Here is a 15354-nt window from a genome sequence, read left to right on the forward strand (position 1 = left end):
TTTTCGTTAAAAAATCATAATCAGATGACCCTGGATATGTGATTGTCTAAAAAGTAGTGTTAAAAAATCTTATTTGGTCAGTTTGAATGTGCTATAATTTTATGTACCAATCTATTCATAGATACAAAATAATTGTGACAAAATTTATTACAAATTTTAAAAATGAGTTTCAAATGAAGTGGTTGTAGGTAACACATTACACATCTATCTTTATTTATTTTATTGGAGGTAAAGGATTTTATAAATAATAATAATAATAATAATTAAGGGGATAATAAGCCTAAATATTCAACTATTTCAATACAGAAAATTCAAACAGACAATATTCAAAGCAAATTAAAAGGGCATGGGTGGTCTTATTCATTCTCACCGATCTCGCTTATTCTGTTTCTATCCAAGTGTAAATTAATTCTTTGCGGCGGCAGCGTCCTTCTTCCACTTTGCCTGAAGAATCTTCAAGAACTCGAGCACCTTCCCGCTATCCGGCAGCACCTTCTTCACCGCCTCGTGCTCGCGGAACCTCACCGCCCACCCGTGCAGTGCCGGCATCGTCGCCTCATCCAGCAGCTCCACGCTCACCAACTCCTCCGCCGCCTTGATCCAATTCACAAAGCACCCGAACATGACGTCGAGATACTCGACGCGATCGCCGCCGAAGAAGGCTTTCCCTTCGCTCAGCTTAACGAAGGCCTCCTCCAGAAGCAGAAGCCCTGCGCGGACCTGCTCCACTGCCTCCGCCTTGGCTTCCTCTGTTTCAGCCTTTCCTATGGCCATCAACCACGGGAACCACTGCAGGCGCAGAATCATCAATTTAGCAGACTGCAGAATATATAAGAGAAATTCACGGCAAAATCAACTATACGGATCTTCTCTGCCTTTCCTCTGTTTCGAACAGATTGATGCATTTTGCCCATAACACTAGACGAAAAATAATTAATTAATTAATTAGCTAGCTAACCTTGTCATCGACATAGTAGCTCCAGAAGCGGTGGAGGGCGCGGTGGTAGGCGTCAGCCGGAAGGATGGCGCCGCAGCCGGACTCTGGCCAGACCTCGTCGATGTACTCCACGATGATGGCCGACTCGCAGATGGGGCGGTCGTGGTGGATGAGGACGGGGATCTTCTTGTAGATGGGATTCGACTTGAGGAGCAGCTCGCTCTTCTCGCCGAACTTCTCTTGCAGGAGCTCGTACTCCACCTTCTTCAGGCTCAGAGCAATTCTCGCTCGTATCACGAAGGGACACAGCAGTGAGCCGATGAGCTTCACGTCCGCCATTAACTGTGTTACTGGATATTCTGCCAATGCGTTCGAAGGAATCGTTGTCTTGGAGAAAGGGAGCTCGTGGCCGGTGTCGAGTTATATAGTTGGCGATGGTCTGAATGGGTCGCAGTTGGCTGTAGTGCAATGACGGAAGCGATGTCGTTAGTGGATCAGACATGACGCAAGCAACGACGTGCTCTCTAGAACCGAACCGGCATTAAACCGGTTAAATTTTTTCCAATATTAGAACAGGTTGAGTAAGCTCCGGCACGGAAATGAATCGACTTGGCTTTCTGTGCTCGGTTCAAATAAAGAAACAAAATTATAAATAAAAAATAAATATTATATAGGTAAATTTTAGATTGGATAGAATAAAAAAGAAAGAACTTAAAATTCTTCAATTTGGCACAGATGAATTAGAGACTACACGCACAGACAAATTAAAGCTCGAAAGAATCCTGTTGAAGAAAAGCCAACTGCTCTGAGAACTAGGAAAAGATCGATTTTTCTCACAAGACCTAAGAAGAAGTTGTCAGGTACACTTGATCGTATGGTTTGAAGGACTTATCTCTACTATAAATCCTTTAGCTAGTCCAGAAAAAGTTCGACAGAAACTTCGATCAGTGAAACTGTAACATATCTACTAGAAAGTCCAGATCCAATGGGAATGTAGTGTGTTGATTCTAGATCGATGTGCTTCTTCGATGAACTTACCTCTTTCATCTTCTATAACGTATACAGAACAATTTATGCAACCAACGCGGAGACTGGAGAGGAAAGCACGGAAAGAAACCAATGCTAAGTGCATCTTAAAAGAGAATTATTCAGCTCGATCAATTCATCATCATGTCAGATTAATATTAGGAAATAGCAACTTTTAGAATAATTAATCTTTTCTCAATTGATCGAGTATTATTTAATCTGTCAATTGACAGTTTTATAATTCTTCTATATAAATGTAAACCTCATGGAGAAACCTAAGATCAATCAACTTTATTGTTCTATTGTTTCTGCTTTTATGGTATCGTCAACTTTTTTATCTTCCTAATAATCCATCAACTTTTTTTTCTTCTTCTTCTTCCTAATAATCTTCCCTCAACTCCTCTCTCTTTAATCTTTTGTTTTCCTTTAATTTGTTGCGCAACAAATTACAAATTAGAGCTCCCTTAGCTTCCTCAGTTAGGTGGAATATTTTGCGCTTTGCTTCTGGAAAGGCATAATATAATGGTAGGATTTTGCATGCGTTTGTAGCAGTTTCTTCATCGTTCCTTACAAATTGTGCTGATTTTGCTTCCCAACACCAAGCGAATCAATATTCTCAGAGGCCCTCTTTCTCAATCACGCTTCTTTCTCCGCTGCACGCCACAGTCCACACCAAGGACACAGCATGATCTCCTCTTCCTCTCTTTCCTCAACTTCCCTGACTTCCCTATTACTGTTAAGATTTTTGCTCCAATCGCGTCGTGGCCTTTGTTCTTAATTTGTTGCTTTTATTTTCAATGTCAAATAATAAGTTTAGAGTAATATTGTCACACCTATATATAGCATCGTACTAATAATCATTACTCTAAAATATTTGATTGATCTTATATTTTGAGAATATATTAAATTTATCTTAGAATTAGACATAATAATATTTGATATTAGTCCAAAAGATTTGATTCAAATTTAATTGATGGCCCTGTAACTTTAAAACAATCAATTGTTTCATAAGTCTATCCTAAAGTACTATCATCTATATATGGTACGTATATAGATATATATTAGAGCAATTCAATATCTCATAAAAGAAAGTCGTATTATGGTCTATTAACTCAAAAAATCTATATATGGTATTCGACAAGCTCATTATGTACGGTTTCACCAATTATCTAACTTGTTACAAGTTTAAAGATTTTCTAAATCAAGTTTGTCTATTCTCTATTCTAAAATATAATAATGGATCTATATATTTTTTCTTATTTATATGAATGATATTTTAATAAGATCTCCACACTAATTATTATAAATAACTTCTTATCTCATACACTGTGATTCTCAAATTTATCAAAACATTATTAGAGTTTTATAATACATCACTATTACACAACCTGATATTACCTTAATTTAATTATAGAAAATCGTGTTTGTTGTCAATTCGTGCATGCTTTCATTGAATAAAATTAAGAAAATATGAAAAAAAAAATTCTCTATCTTAAAAATATTATTTTATATGATCTTCATCTACATCTCCAATAATCTTGAGACTTACACATCGATAATGATGCAAATTGGTCAAGCTCTTTTGAAGACCGATACTTACTAGTAGATTTGTAATTAATATTTCTTAGATGAAACATTATCTCATGGAGTTAAAAAAAATAATCTATAGTATTTTGCTTAAGTACTAAAGTTGAATATAAAATTATAGTCATTATAACATCTAAAATTATTTAACTTCAATCATCTTTTCTAAACTTCATCTTAATTACCTCAAATGTTGCATCAAAATTTTGATATGACCATATTGAAGTCATATATTTTACAATAAATTCAATATTTTATGCATGTATAAAATATATAAAAATTAATTTTTATTTTATTTAAGAACTACGATAACTCAATAATTATAATAATTATCTATCCCTTATATTTTTATGAAAACTTTTTATTAAGTTATTATTCATACAACATAAATTAACGTCAAAGTCTGAAAGATCTCTCGTCGAGTTTTTTTTGAAGGATAAAAGAGAATTACTGAAACAAGATTAATATTAAGAAATAGTAAATTTTAAAATAAAGTTTTACTTAGTTGTCTGTCTATCGATGACCATTATTTAATCGGTCAATCGACTGAGTTTTTTATGACCGTACGATGGATAGCTTTAATAATTTTTCTGCCAAGCACATGCACATGGTAACGTACAGTTGGGGCCATGTATTTTTGACTTTCTGTTCTGACAAACACAATTAATTTTCTGTCCAAACTTTTAGAAAAGTGGTAGACCCAAATATTAAATTATTTTAATACATAAAATTCAAACCGACAATATTCAAATTAAATTAATTGCATCCTTGTCCATTCTCACCAATCTCACAATTGTTAATTAATTCTTTGCGGCGGCAGTGTCCTCCTTCGACTTTGCCTGAATAATCTTCAAGAACCCGAGCACCTTCCCGCTGTCCGGCATCACCTCCTTCACCGCCTCGTGCTCGCGGAACCTCACCGCCCACCCGTGCAGTGCCGGCATCGTCACCTCATCCAGCAGCTCCACGCTCACCAACTCCTCCACCGCCTTGATCCAATTCACAAAGCACCCGAACATGACGTCGAGAAACGCGACGCGATCGCCGCCGAAGAAGGCTTTCCCTTCGCTCAGTTTCACGAAGGCCTCCTCCAGAAGCAAAAGCCCTGCGCGGACCTGCTCCACCGCCTCCGCCCTGGCTTCCTCTGTTGCAGCCTTTCCTACGGCGACCAACGACGGGAACCACTGCAGGCGCAGAATCATCATCGGTTTAGCAGGCAAAATGTAAGAGAAATTCACGGCAAAATCAACTATACGGATCTTCTCTGTTTCTGGATTTTGCCCATAACAATAGACGAAAAATAATTAATTAATTAGCTAGCTAGCTAACCTTGTCGTCGACGTAGAAGGTCCAGAAGCGGTGGAGAGCGCGGTGGTAGGCGTCAGCCAGGAGGATGGCGCCGAAGCCGGACTCTGGCCAGACCTCGTCAATGTACTCCACGATGATGGCCGACTCGCAGATGGGGCGGTCGTGGTGGATGAGGACGGGGATCTTCTTGTAGATAGGATTCGACTTGAGGAGCAGCTCGCTCTTCTCGCCGAACTTCTCTTGCAGCAGCAACTCGTACTCCACCTTCTTCAGGCTCAGAGCAAGTATTGCTCGTAGCACGGAGGGACTTAGGTTTAGCGGTGCGCCGATGAGCTTCACGTCTGCCATTAACTGTCACTGGATATTATCCCAATGCGTTCGAAGGAGGAATCGTTGTGTCTTGACGAAACGGAGCTCGTGGTCGGTCTCCCACCTCCCAACGGTAGACCCCTTATTGATATTGATATGGAATCCGTTTTAATATCATTATTAAAAGTTTTAAGAATGTCTATATCTTTACAATGGTATGATATTATTTATTTTAAATTTAAAAAAATAATATTATAAATAAAAAATAAATATTATATAGATAAATTTTAGACTGGATACGATAAAAAGAAAAAACTTAAAATTCTTCAATTTGGCACTGATGAATTAGAGACTACACGCACAGACAAACCTCGAAAGCATCCTGTTGAAGGAAAGCCAACCGCTCGGAGAAGTAGGAAAAGATCGATTTTTCTCACAAGACCTAAGAAGAAGCTGCCAGGTACACTTGATCATGGTTCGAAGGACTTATCTCTACTATAAATCCTTTAGCTAGTCCAGAAAAAGTTCGACAAAAACTTCGATCAGTACAGATCCAATGGGAATGTAGTCGCATCTAATTTAGTTGGGTATTCATGTGTTGATTCTAGATCGATGTGCTTCCAATGCTAAGTGCATCTTACAAGAGAATTATTCAGCTCGATCAATTCATCATGTCAGAGTAGTATCAGGAAATAGTAACTTTTAGAATAAATATTTTCTCAATTGATCGAGTATTGTTTAATCTGTCAATTGACTGAGTTTTATAATTCTTCTATAAATGTATCCTCATGGTGAAACTTCATAATCAATCGACTTTATTGTTATACTATCTCTTTTTTTATGGTATCGTCAACTTTTTTATCTTCCTATCAACTTTTTTCTTCTTCTTCTTCCTAATTAATAATCTTCCCTCAACTCCTCTCTCTTTAATCTTTTGTTTTCCTTTAATTTGTTGCGCAACAAATTAGAGCTCCGTTCCTCAGTTAGGTGGGATAGATCATAATATTTTGCGCTTTGCTTCTGGAAAGGCATAATGGTAGGATTTTGCATTCATTTGCAGCAGATTTTCTTCATTGTTCCCTACAAATTGTGCTGATTTTGCTTCCCAACACCAAGCGAATAAATATTCTCAGAGGCCCTCTTTCTCAATCACGCTTCGTTCTCCGCTGCAGGCCACACCATGCACCCAGCACGATTTCCTCTTCTTCTTTCATCAACTTCCCTATCTTTACAAGGACAGATCCAGAAATTAAAATTAGTGGAGCTTGACATCCAAATTTTATACTCGGATATGTCAACATATTTTATTGATAAGACTCATCTTTAGATATGAATGTCTTATCTCATTTCGTACATATTCACGTATCTATTTTTTTCTTAGTTCTTATTCAATATAAGTAAAGAATAACTGATGGTCAGTTGTTATGAAGAGGAAATTGAAGAAATTTTGGACGCTAAGAATTCGAAAATTTTCACTATATTGATGCTACATTAATTATAAAGACAGTAAGAATTGAAGTACTTTCACTAGTTTGATAATCTCTCTTTTTAAAGAAATAGAATATCAATATTTCCTTTCTTTTCTTTGTACCAAATTGATATTTCATTTTAAAATAGTTCAAATTATATCTAACAAAATAGCAATCAAATAGATAAATAAGTAAAAATCAATTAATGACTCATTTACTTTATTAAATAAACTTGAAGAAAATAAAGATTAGTTTAATTTAGCTCTCTAAACATAAATTAATAATTTTACTTTTTTATATTTAACTTTTTCTTTTACATCACATGTCAAGATATATATTAGTATATTACAGACGTACATGCATGTAAAATGAAAATTAAAAAAAAAAGAGAGATAGAATCACAAATTAAATTGATTCTAATTTGTAGGTGACGCTAGAAGAAAACTTTTCTATTTCTTTTTCACAGAAGCAGCAGTTAATTAAGGACATAAGTTAGACAAGGATTAATCAGCACTTCTGCCTAATCCTTTTTCGCAGCAACAGTAGTTAATCAAGGATTAATCAACTCTTCCATCTCACCCTATATGTTTAATAAAAAAAATAGTTTGTGTTAGGCTGGACTATAGCTCAAGACAATTCATTACTAGATCCATCTCTGTCCCTATTATTGTTAAGATTTTTGCTCTAATTGCTTCTTCCTTATTCAGCAAAGATTGGAATCATTACCCCAAAGACTCCACACGGTTGACCCCACAATTATCTATGAAGAAATAAATCAGAAAACTATAAAGATGTGGTTGACCATATAATTTGAGAATATATCAAATTTATTTCAGAATTAGACATATTAATAATCCATGTTTTAAAAGATTTGATTTGAATTTTGTTTTGGTTATGTAACTTTAAGATAATTAACTATTTCATAAGTCTATCCTAAAGTACTATCATCTATACCTACTCTTTATAAAATATTAGAGTTTTTATCAACTGAATGATATATTGATATTGGAACAACTCATCATCTCATATTAGATGATTATATCCTTACAAAAGTAAAGTTGTATCATGGTCTGTCAAGTAAAAAAATTTATATATGGTATTCAATAAGTTCATCGTGCATGATTTCACCGATTATCTAACTGATTACAAGTTCAAAAATTTTCTGAATCAAAATTTATCTCTTCGACAAATCTATATATTTTTTCTTATTTATGTATATGACATTTTAATAACCGACAATAATCAAAAGAGCATAATGTCTTATCAATCAAGAATTTCTTATTCAAAATTTGGATAATGTTCATTTTTTTCTTAGTATTAAACTTATCTCATATAATGAAGATTGTCTCCTCTCTCTGAATAAGTACATTACTCTACTTCTCCAAATGATTAAAATGGATGGAGTATGTTCGATCTTCACATTAATTGTTATAAATAACTTCTTACTCTTCTATTATGTCTGATCCTCAAATTGATTGAAATATTATTAGAGCTGTATAATATATTACTAGCACACAATCTGATATTACCTTTACAGCAAATCTTGTTTATCATCAATCCGCACATGCTTCCATTGAATAAGATTGAAAAAATATGAAAAGAAATTTTGTTATCTCAACTTCTTATACATCTTTAATTATCTCGAGATCTACATGTCAATAGTGATGCAGATTATGCAATCTCTCTTGAAGACCGACATATTCTACTAATAAATATGTAATATTTTTTAGACAAAATATTATCTCATAGAAGTCGAAAAAATAACATATAGTATCTCGTTAAGTATTAAAGTTGAATATAAAATTATAACCATTATAACACCTAAAATTATTTGACTTCAATGATCTTTTTTTGAACTTCATTTTACATGAAATGTTGTACTAAAATTTTGATATGGTAATATTGAAATTACATATGTTACAGTAGATCCAATCTTTTATGCATGTATAAAATATATAAAAATTAAATTTTATTTTATTTAAGATCGTATAATAATTTAATAATTATTTATTTCTTATATTTATATAAAAAATATTTTTATTAAATCATTATTCAGATAACATTCTAACAGAACATGCATCTTTCGTTGAGTTTTAAAAGAGATTTATTAAAACAAAATTAATATTAAGAAATAGTAAATATTAAAATAAAGTCTTTCTTAGTAATCTGTTCGATGAGTATTATTTAATCGGTCAATTGAATGAGTTTTTATTATGACCGTACGATGGATAATTTTAATAATTTTTCTGCCAAGCACATTCACGTGGTAGGAGTATGGGCCATGTATTTTTTTTATTTTTTTGGTCTGACAACCACAATTTTCAGCCAGTTGAGAGTGTTAGATTTATGCATATAAAAAAAATGATAATTTCAGTAGCCACATTTCTGGAACGGTCGGTTCAGTCCTATTTAAGTTTTCCACCGACCAACAAAGTAAATCAGGAAGCACATATGACGGTCAATCCAGATATAAGCATCCTTTGATTGCGTTTTTCATTTGGAGAAAAATTCCTATAAATACACGGTAACTGGGGATCGAATCATGAGTTTTTAAGTTACAACCCGGATGTCCGTATCATTATCCCGGGGACAGAATTTATGCATATAGAAATCATATATAAGATAAGGATGCATTGTTGATTTTCTTAGTTCAAACTTTTAGAACCCAAATATTAAATTATTTCAATACATAAAATTCAAACCCACAATATTCAAATCAAATTAAAAGGGCATGGATATTGCATCCTTATTCATTCTCACCGATCTCACAATTGTTATAATTTTTTCTTTGCGGCGGCAGCGTCCGCCTTCCATTTTGCCTGAAGAATCTTCAAGAACCCGAGCACCCTCCCGCTGTCCGGCATCACCTCCTTCACCGCCTCGTGCTCGCGGAACCTCACCGCCCACCCGTGCAGTGCCGGCACCGTCGCCTCATCCAGCAGCTCCACGCTCACCAACTCCTCCGCCGCCACGATCCAATTCACAAAGCACCCGAACATGACGTCGAGAAACGCGACGCGATCGCCGCCGAAGAAGGCTTTCCCTTCGCTCAGTTTCACGAAGGCCTCCTCCAGAAGCAGAAGCCCTGCGCGGACCCGCTCCACCGCCTCCGCCTTGGCTTCCTCTGTTTCAGCCTTTCCTATGGCGACCAACGACGGGAACCACTGCAGGCGCAGAATCATCATCGATTTAGCAGGCAAACTATAATTAAGAGAAATTCACGGCAAAATCAACTATACGCATCTTCTCTGTTTCTGGATTTTGCCCATAACAATAGACGAAAAATAATTAATTAATTAATTAGCTAGCCAACCTTGTCGTCGACGTAGTAGGTCCAGAAGCGGTGGAGAGCGCGGTGGTAGGCGTCAGCCGGGAGGATGGCGCCGAAGCCGGACTCTGGCCAGACCTCGTCGATGTACTCCACGATGACGGCCGACTCGCAGATGGGGCGGTCGTGGTGGATGAGGACGGGGATCTTCTTGTAGATGGGATTCGACTTGAGGAGCAGCTCGCTCTTCTCGCCGAACTTCTCTTCCAGCAACTCGTACTCCACCTTCTTCAGGCTCAGAGCAAGTATCGCTCGTAGCACGTAGGGACTTAGCGGTGAGCCGATGAGCTTCACGTCCGCCATTAACTGTCACTGGATATTATCCCAATGCGTTCGACGGAGGAATCGTTGTGCTTTGACGAAACGGAGCTCGTGGTCGGTCTCTAGTTATAGTCGGCGGTGGTGTGAGTGGGTCAATCAGTCAATGGGCCGCAGTCGGAGTTGGCGGCGGGGCAATGACGGAAGTGATGTCGTCAGTGGATCAGATATGAGGCAAGCAACGACGTGTTCTTTAAAACCGAACCGGCATTGAACCGGTTGAAAATTTTCCATATTGAACACATGGGTTCCAGTTCCGGCACGGAAATCAATCGGCTTGGCTTTCGATGCTCGGTTTAAATAGTTGATTAATGCAAATAAGAAATATATATATTTATAATAGTATAAAAAATATATATATATTTATAATATTGCCCACATTATATAAAAAATAAGTTAAAGATAAGTTTTAGAAGGGATACGAAATTAAAATTCTTCAATATGGCACAGATGAATATATTAGAGACTACACAAACCTCGAAAGAATCGAATCCTGTTGAAGAAAATCCATCTGATTTGAGAATTTGAAAAAGATCCATTTTTCTCACAATTGTAATTGATGTGGCGAATCCTAAATAGTTTTAGGTGATAGTGAAAGTCAAGAAGCTGACTGATATAGCAAGTTAAAGGGTCAACAGTCAATCTTAGATGAATTGGCCCTACCTTTATGAACTCGGTCTCTCAGTCTATCCCTCGACCAATCCGACCTCAGCCACTCAGCTCTCACTCCCGATCTCAACGCACTCGGTTACTCGGCCCTACTCTCGACCATCCCAATCTCTACAAACTGGGTCACTCGGTCTCACTATCGGTTATCCCGACCTCTACAAACTCGATCACTCGGCCTCACTATTGGTCATCCTGACCTCTACGAACTCGATCACTCGACTCCACTATCGCCCATCCCGATCTCTATGAACTCAATCATTTGGCCCCACTATCGGCCATCCCGACCTCTATGAACTCGATCACTCGGCCTCACTATCAATCATCTCGACATCTACGAACTCGATCACTCGGCTCTACTATCGGCCATCCCGATCTCTACAAACTCGATCTCTTGGGCTCCCCTGACAATTTCAGCAATTTCAGCCACTTAGCCCGACTCCAATATTGATCTCATGATGTCTCGAGCCTTCTATGCTTGAAAAACGATAAAAACTCTCAAGCGTGCGAACTCTGTCAAAGGATTAGAACGGTTACTAGGTTGTTAGGCATGATCTCCTAGATCCTTTCGCATCTGCACCTACAGCCAAAAAGTAAGAATAATCAGCCCTACCGAGCCATAGGGTCAGTGGCGGATCCAAGGAGGGCCGAGGGGGGGCTCAAGCCCCCCCTGAGATCGCGGTAGCCCGTAGCCAGTGGCGGATCCAAGGGGGGCGAGCGGGGGCTCAAGCCCCCCCTGAGATCGCGGTAGCCCGACCCGTAGCCTCCTCCTGGATGCTGGAGGTCCATCGTCGGCTCGTCGCGACGTCAGGGCTGCCAACGTCCTCCGACTGGCGACCTCCTAAGACCGAAGACTTCGAAGTGTCGGTTGCCGCTGCGTCCTGCAGGCATAGCCCGGCTCAGGGCGACGGGCCGACGGCCCAGGACCGGTCTAATTTTTGGGTTTATTTAGATTAGGGCTAATTTTTTGGGTTAAGTGGATTAGGTTTCGCTTCCTCCACACCTCGCACCGCCGATCGCATCATCGCATCCTCCTCCTCCTCGGCTCCGATCGCGACATCGCGTCCGGCCGTCCTCCGAAGTCCGAACCGCACCGCCCGTCCGCCCCTTCAATCGATCGCCTCCTGACTCCTCTGATCGCGTTGCCGTCCTCCGAAGTCTGAACCGCACCGCCCCGCCGCCAATCGCCGCCCAAGCTTCGATCGCCGTCGATCGACGCCTTCGCCGACTTCAAGCTTCGATCGCCGTGCCGATCGCGTCCTCCGAAGTCCGAACCGCCCTGCCCCCGCCCGTCAAACTTCGATCGCTGATTCGCTGCGGGCCTGCGGGCGGCGCTGCCTTCAACAGTTCAACTTAAGTCTTCAGATTAATTATTTAGGTATAGCTATTTAATCTGATTATTTAGGTATAATTAATCTGCTTTGATTTATTATTATAACTTCAAGCACGGTTTAATCTGCTTTGATTTAGTATTGTAATTTCAAGCTTCCTGTTTAATCTGATTAATATCTTAAAAATTAGGAATAATCTGTTTAATCTGTTTTAGACAATTAATCTGTTTTAGATGATTAATCTGTTTAATCTGTGTAACTTCAAGTTATTGTCAATTGGATTTAATCTGTTTAATCTGTTTTAGATGATTAATCTGTTTAATCTATTTATAGCCCCACATTTTTAATCTGTTTAATCTGTTTTAGATGATTAATCTGTTTTAGACGATCGCTGTGTAACTTCAAGCTATTGTAAATTGGATTTATAGTTTCATATATGATTGATTATTGTGTAATTATGTTAATCGTAAAAGTAATTCATTTATAGTTTTTTCATAATTTAATTGTTTTTTCTTAATTTACCTGTACTTTTACATACACATTGCATAATTTATATATACAAATAGGAAATGCAAAATTTTAAAGGTTATGGATTTTAATTATTACTTTATTTTTTTAATATAGGTTATGGAAAAATATTTAAAACGAAGTGTGGAATCTTCTGGTAATGAAGAAAATAGTAAGAAAAAACATCATTGCATTGAATTCAACTCAGATGATGTTATTAGTGATCCAGGGCTACGTAAACCAATTAATGAATTTGATATTTCTATTAGAGATCAAATTCGAAGAGAATATTTGATTAGAGGCCCTTGTCAACCATTTGGTCATAGTTATCCTCGAAAACAATTTGGTAAAGAGCATAGGAGTTTTCAAGATGCTTGGTTTAAAAAGTTTTCATGGTTAGAATATAGCATTTCAAAAGATGCTGCCTTTTATTTTTGCTGCTATCTTTTTGCAAATTCTCAAAGAGGATGTCGAGGTAGAGATGAAGCATTTACCAATTCAGGAATAACTAATTGGAAAAAAGCTATTGAAACATTTAATACGCATGTTGGTGGTGTAAGTAGTGTTCATAATGATGCAAGAACACAACTTGAGGCTTTTCAAAATCAGCGACAAAGTGTGTCACATTTGTTACAAGCACAGGGGCGCGCAATCGAGGTTGCGTATCGCACTCGATTAACGGCAGCTTTAGATGTTACACGTTTTCTTTTAAAGCAAGGTTTGCCTTTCCGCGGGCATGACGAGTCATTGCATTCTTTAAATAAAGGTAATTTTCTTGAATTGATTGAGTGGTATACTCAAAGAAATGACGATGTTGCCAAGACAATGAATGATAATGCCCCTGGAAACAATCAAATGAAGTCTCCAACAATTCAAAAGGAGTTAACACGGGCTTGTGCTACTGAAGTCACAAATGTCATTCTTAATGACATAGGGGACAATATATTTTCTCTTATGGTTGATGAATGCCGAGATAGTTCAGTCAAAGAGCAAATGGGAGTTGTTTTGAGATACGTGAACAAACAAGGATGTGTTATTGAAAGATTTCTTGCTGTTGTGCATGTGTCTGACACTTCTGCTATTTCTTTAAAGAAGGCTATTGATGAATTATTTGCAAAACATAAATTATCATTATCAAGATTAAGGGGCCAAGGATATGATGGGGCCTCAAATATGCGAGGCGAGTATAATGGATTGAAAGCTCTCATATTGAAGGAAAATTCATCTGCAAGGTATATCCATTGTTTTTCTCACCAGCTTCAACTAGTTGTTGTTGCAGTTGCTAAAAGTAATCGGATTGTGAGTGATTTTTTCCAGTATGTTACTATGATTGTGAATATTGCTGGTGCTTCATGTAAAAGAAAAGATAAATTTAGACAAATTGAACATGATAGACTTTTAGAAGGTTTAGAGAAAGGAGATATTGTTAGTGGCAAAGGAAAAAATCAGGAAATCAGTTTAAAACGACCAGGGGATACTCGTTGGGGTTCGCATTATATGACTATTGTTCGTTTAATATCTTCGTGGAATTCTGTTTTACAAGTGCTTGAAAATGTGCATGATGATGGTACTAATGATGATAGTAGTGGTATGGCTGCTAGTTTGATTGATAAGATGGAGAATTATGAATTTGTGTTTGTGATGCATTTCATGAAATATTTATTGGGGATCACAAATGAATTGTCGCTTGCTTTACAACAAAAGAATCAAAATATGGTACTAGCTGTCAGTTTGATCAAAACGATGAAAGTTCGACTACAAAAATTTAGAGAGGAAGGATGGGAGAAACATTTGGATGTCGTCAACACATTTTGTAGCAACCATATGATCCTAGTACCGAATATGGAAGAAAATATAAGAATTCGTGGTCGTAGCAGACGTAATGGGCAAATGATTACTAATTTTCATCACTATCGCGTTGGAATTTTCTGTGAGGTATTAATTTTATATACTTTATTGAATTTTAGTATTTTTATGATATTGCTTTCTAATACATTTTTTATTCATTTATTATTATTATTTCAGGTTCTTGATATGATGATTCAAGAGATGAATAATCGTTTTTCAGAATCAAATACGGAGGTACTTACTTGCATTGCTTGTTTAGATCCAAAGGACTCTTTTTCTCAATTTGATATTGGTAAACTACTCCACCTTGCTAAACTTTATCCGGAGGATTTTTCGTTAACTGATCATATAATACTTGAGAATCAGCTTGAGACTTACATTGAAAATGTACGAGAAGAAGATGAATTTTCTATGATTGAAGATTTGGGAAGTCTTGCTAAAAAGATGGTTGAAACTGGCAAAAATACAGTTTTTTCATTGGTATATCGTTTGATCGAGCTAGCATTGGTCTTACCAGTTACAACTGCTTCTGTTGAAAGGGTCTTTTCTGCGATGAAAATTATCAAGACTGATTTACGCAATAGGATGGGGGATGAGTGGATGAATGATAGTTTGGTTGTATACATCGAGAAGGAGATTTTTGCCACAATTGAAAATGAACAAATTTTACAACATTTTCAGCAAATGAATACTCGTAGAACACAATTGTCTCCTCTTGTTTGA

The 15354-nt window shown here is 37.2% G+C and overlaps 4 protein-coding genes across 4 annotated transcripts; 1 reads left to right on the plus strand and 3 right to left on the minus strand.

Annotated features, from left to right (window-relative positions):
* Positions 1 to 405: 405 nt before the first annotated feature.
* On the minus strand, positions 406 to 1298 carry LOC141838591 (glutathione S-transferase U17-like). Its single transcript, XM_074726108.1, has 2 exons — positions 959 to 1298; positions 406 to 789 (listed from the first exon to the last, which is right to left on the minus strand). The coding sequence occupies exons 1-2, from the start codon at positions 1274 to 1276 to the stop codon at positions 406 to 408; spliced, it is 702 nt and encodes a 233-aa protein (XP_074582209.1). The 5' UTR covers positions 1277 to 1298.
* Positions 1299 to 4315: 3017 nt separating this feature from the next.
* Positions 4316 to 5250, minus strand: LOC141836851 (glutathione S-transferase U15-like). The gene is made up of 2 exons (XM_074724318.1): positions 4877 to 5250; positions 4316 to 4731 (listed from the first exon to the last, which is right to left on the minus strand). Exons 1-2 carry the CDS (start codon positions 5201 to 5203, stop codon positions 4348 to 4350), a joined length of 711 nt encoding a protein of 236 aa, XP_074580419.1. The 5' UTR covers positions 5204 to 5250; the 3' UTR covers positions 4316 to 4347.
* A 4051-nt stretch (positions 5251 to 9301) lies between these two features.
* On the minus strand, positions 9302 to 10306 carry LOC141847568 (glutathione S-transferase U17-like). The gene is made up of 2 exons (XM_074735629.1): positions 9947 to 10306; positions 9302 to 9797 (listed from the first exon to the last, which is right to left on the minus strand). The coding sequence occupies exons 1-2, from the start codon at positions 10262 to 10264 to the stop codon at positions 9408 to 9410; spliced, it is 708 nt and encodes a 235-aa protein (XP_074591730.1). The 5' UTR covers positions 10265 to 10306; the 3' UTR covers positions 9302 to 9407.
* A 2677-nt stretch (positions 10307 to 12983) lies between these two features.
* LOC141824165 (uncharacterized) lies at positions 12984 to 15354 on the plus strand. The gene is made up of 2 exons (XM_074711412.1): positions 12984 to 14749; positions 14852 to 15354. The coding sequence occupies exons 1-2, from the start codon at positions 13609 to 13611 to the stop codon at positions 15352 to 15354; spliced, it is 1644 nt and encodes a 547-aa protein (XP_074567513.1). The 5' UTR covers positions 12984 to 13608.

This window comes from Curcuma longa, chromosome 1 (assembly GCF_044706935.1).
Source record: "Curcuma longa cultivar G26 ecotype Majalengka, Jawa Barat chromosome 1, ITB_CL_G26_1.1, whole genome shotgun sequence".
NCBI lineage: Eukaryota > Viridiplantae > Streptophyta > Magnoliopsida > Zingiberales > Zingiberaceae > Curcuma > Curcuma longa.

Coding starts and splice junctions, on each gene's coding strand:
- LOC141836851 (XM_074724318.1), bottom strand. CDS start 5,203: ATGGCAGACGTGAAGCTCATCGGCGCACCGCTAAACCTAAGTCCCTCC. Junction 4,732..4,876: donor CCTTCTACGTCGACGACAAG/GTTAGCTAGCTA, acceptor CTGCGCCTGCAG/TGGTTCCCGTCGTTGGTCGC.
- LOC141838591 (XM_074726108.1), bottom strand. CDS start 1,276: ATGGCGGACGTGAAGCTCATCGGCTCACTGCTGTGTCCCTTCGTGATA. Junction 790..958: donor GCTACTATGTCGATGACAAG/GTTAGCTAGCTA, acceptor CTGCGCCTGCAG/TGGTTCCCGTGGTTGATGGC.
- LOC141847568 (XM_074735629.1), bottom strand. CDS start 10,264: ATGGCGGACGTGAAGCTCATCGGCTCACCGCTAAGTCCCTACGTGCTA. Junction 9,798..9,946: donor CCTACTACGTCGACGACAAG/GTTGGCTAGCTA, acceptor CTGCGCCTGCAG/TGGTTCCCGTCGTTGGTCGC.
- LOC141824165 (XM_074711412.1), top strand. CDS start 13,609: ATGAATGATAATGCCCCTGGAAACAATCAAATGAAGTCTCCAACAATT. Junction 14,750..14,851: donor ATATACTTTATTGAATTTTA/GTATTTTTATGA, acceptor ATCGTTTTTCAG/AATCAAATACGGAGGTACTT.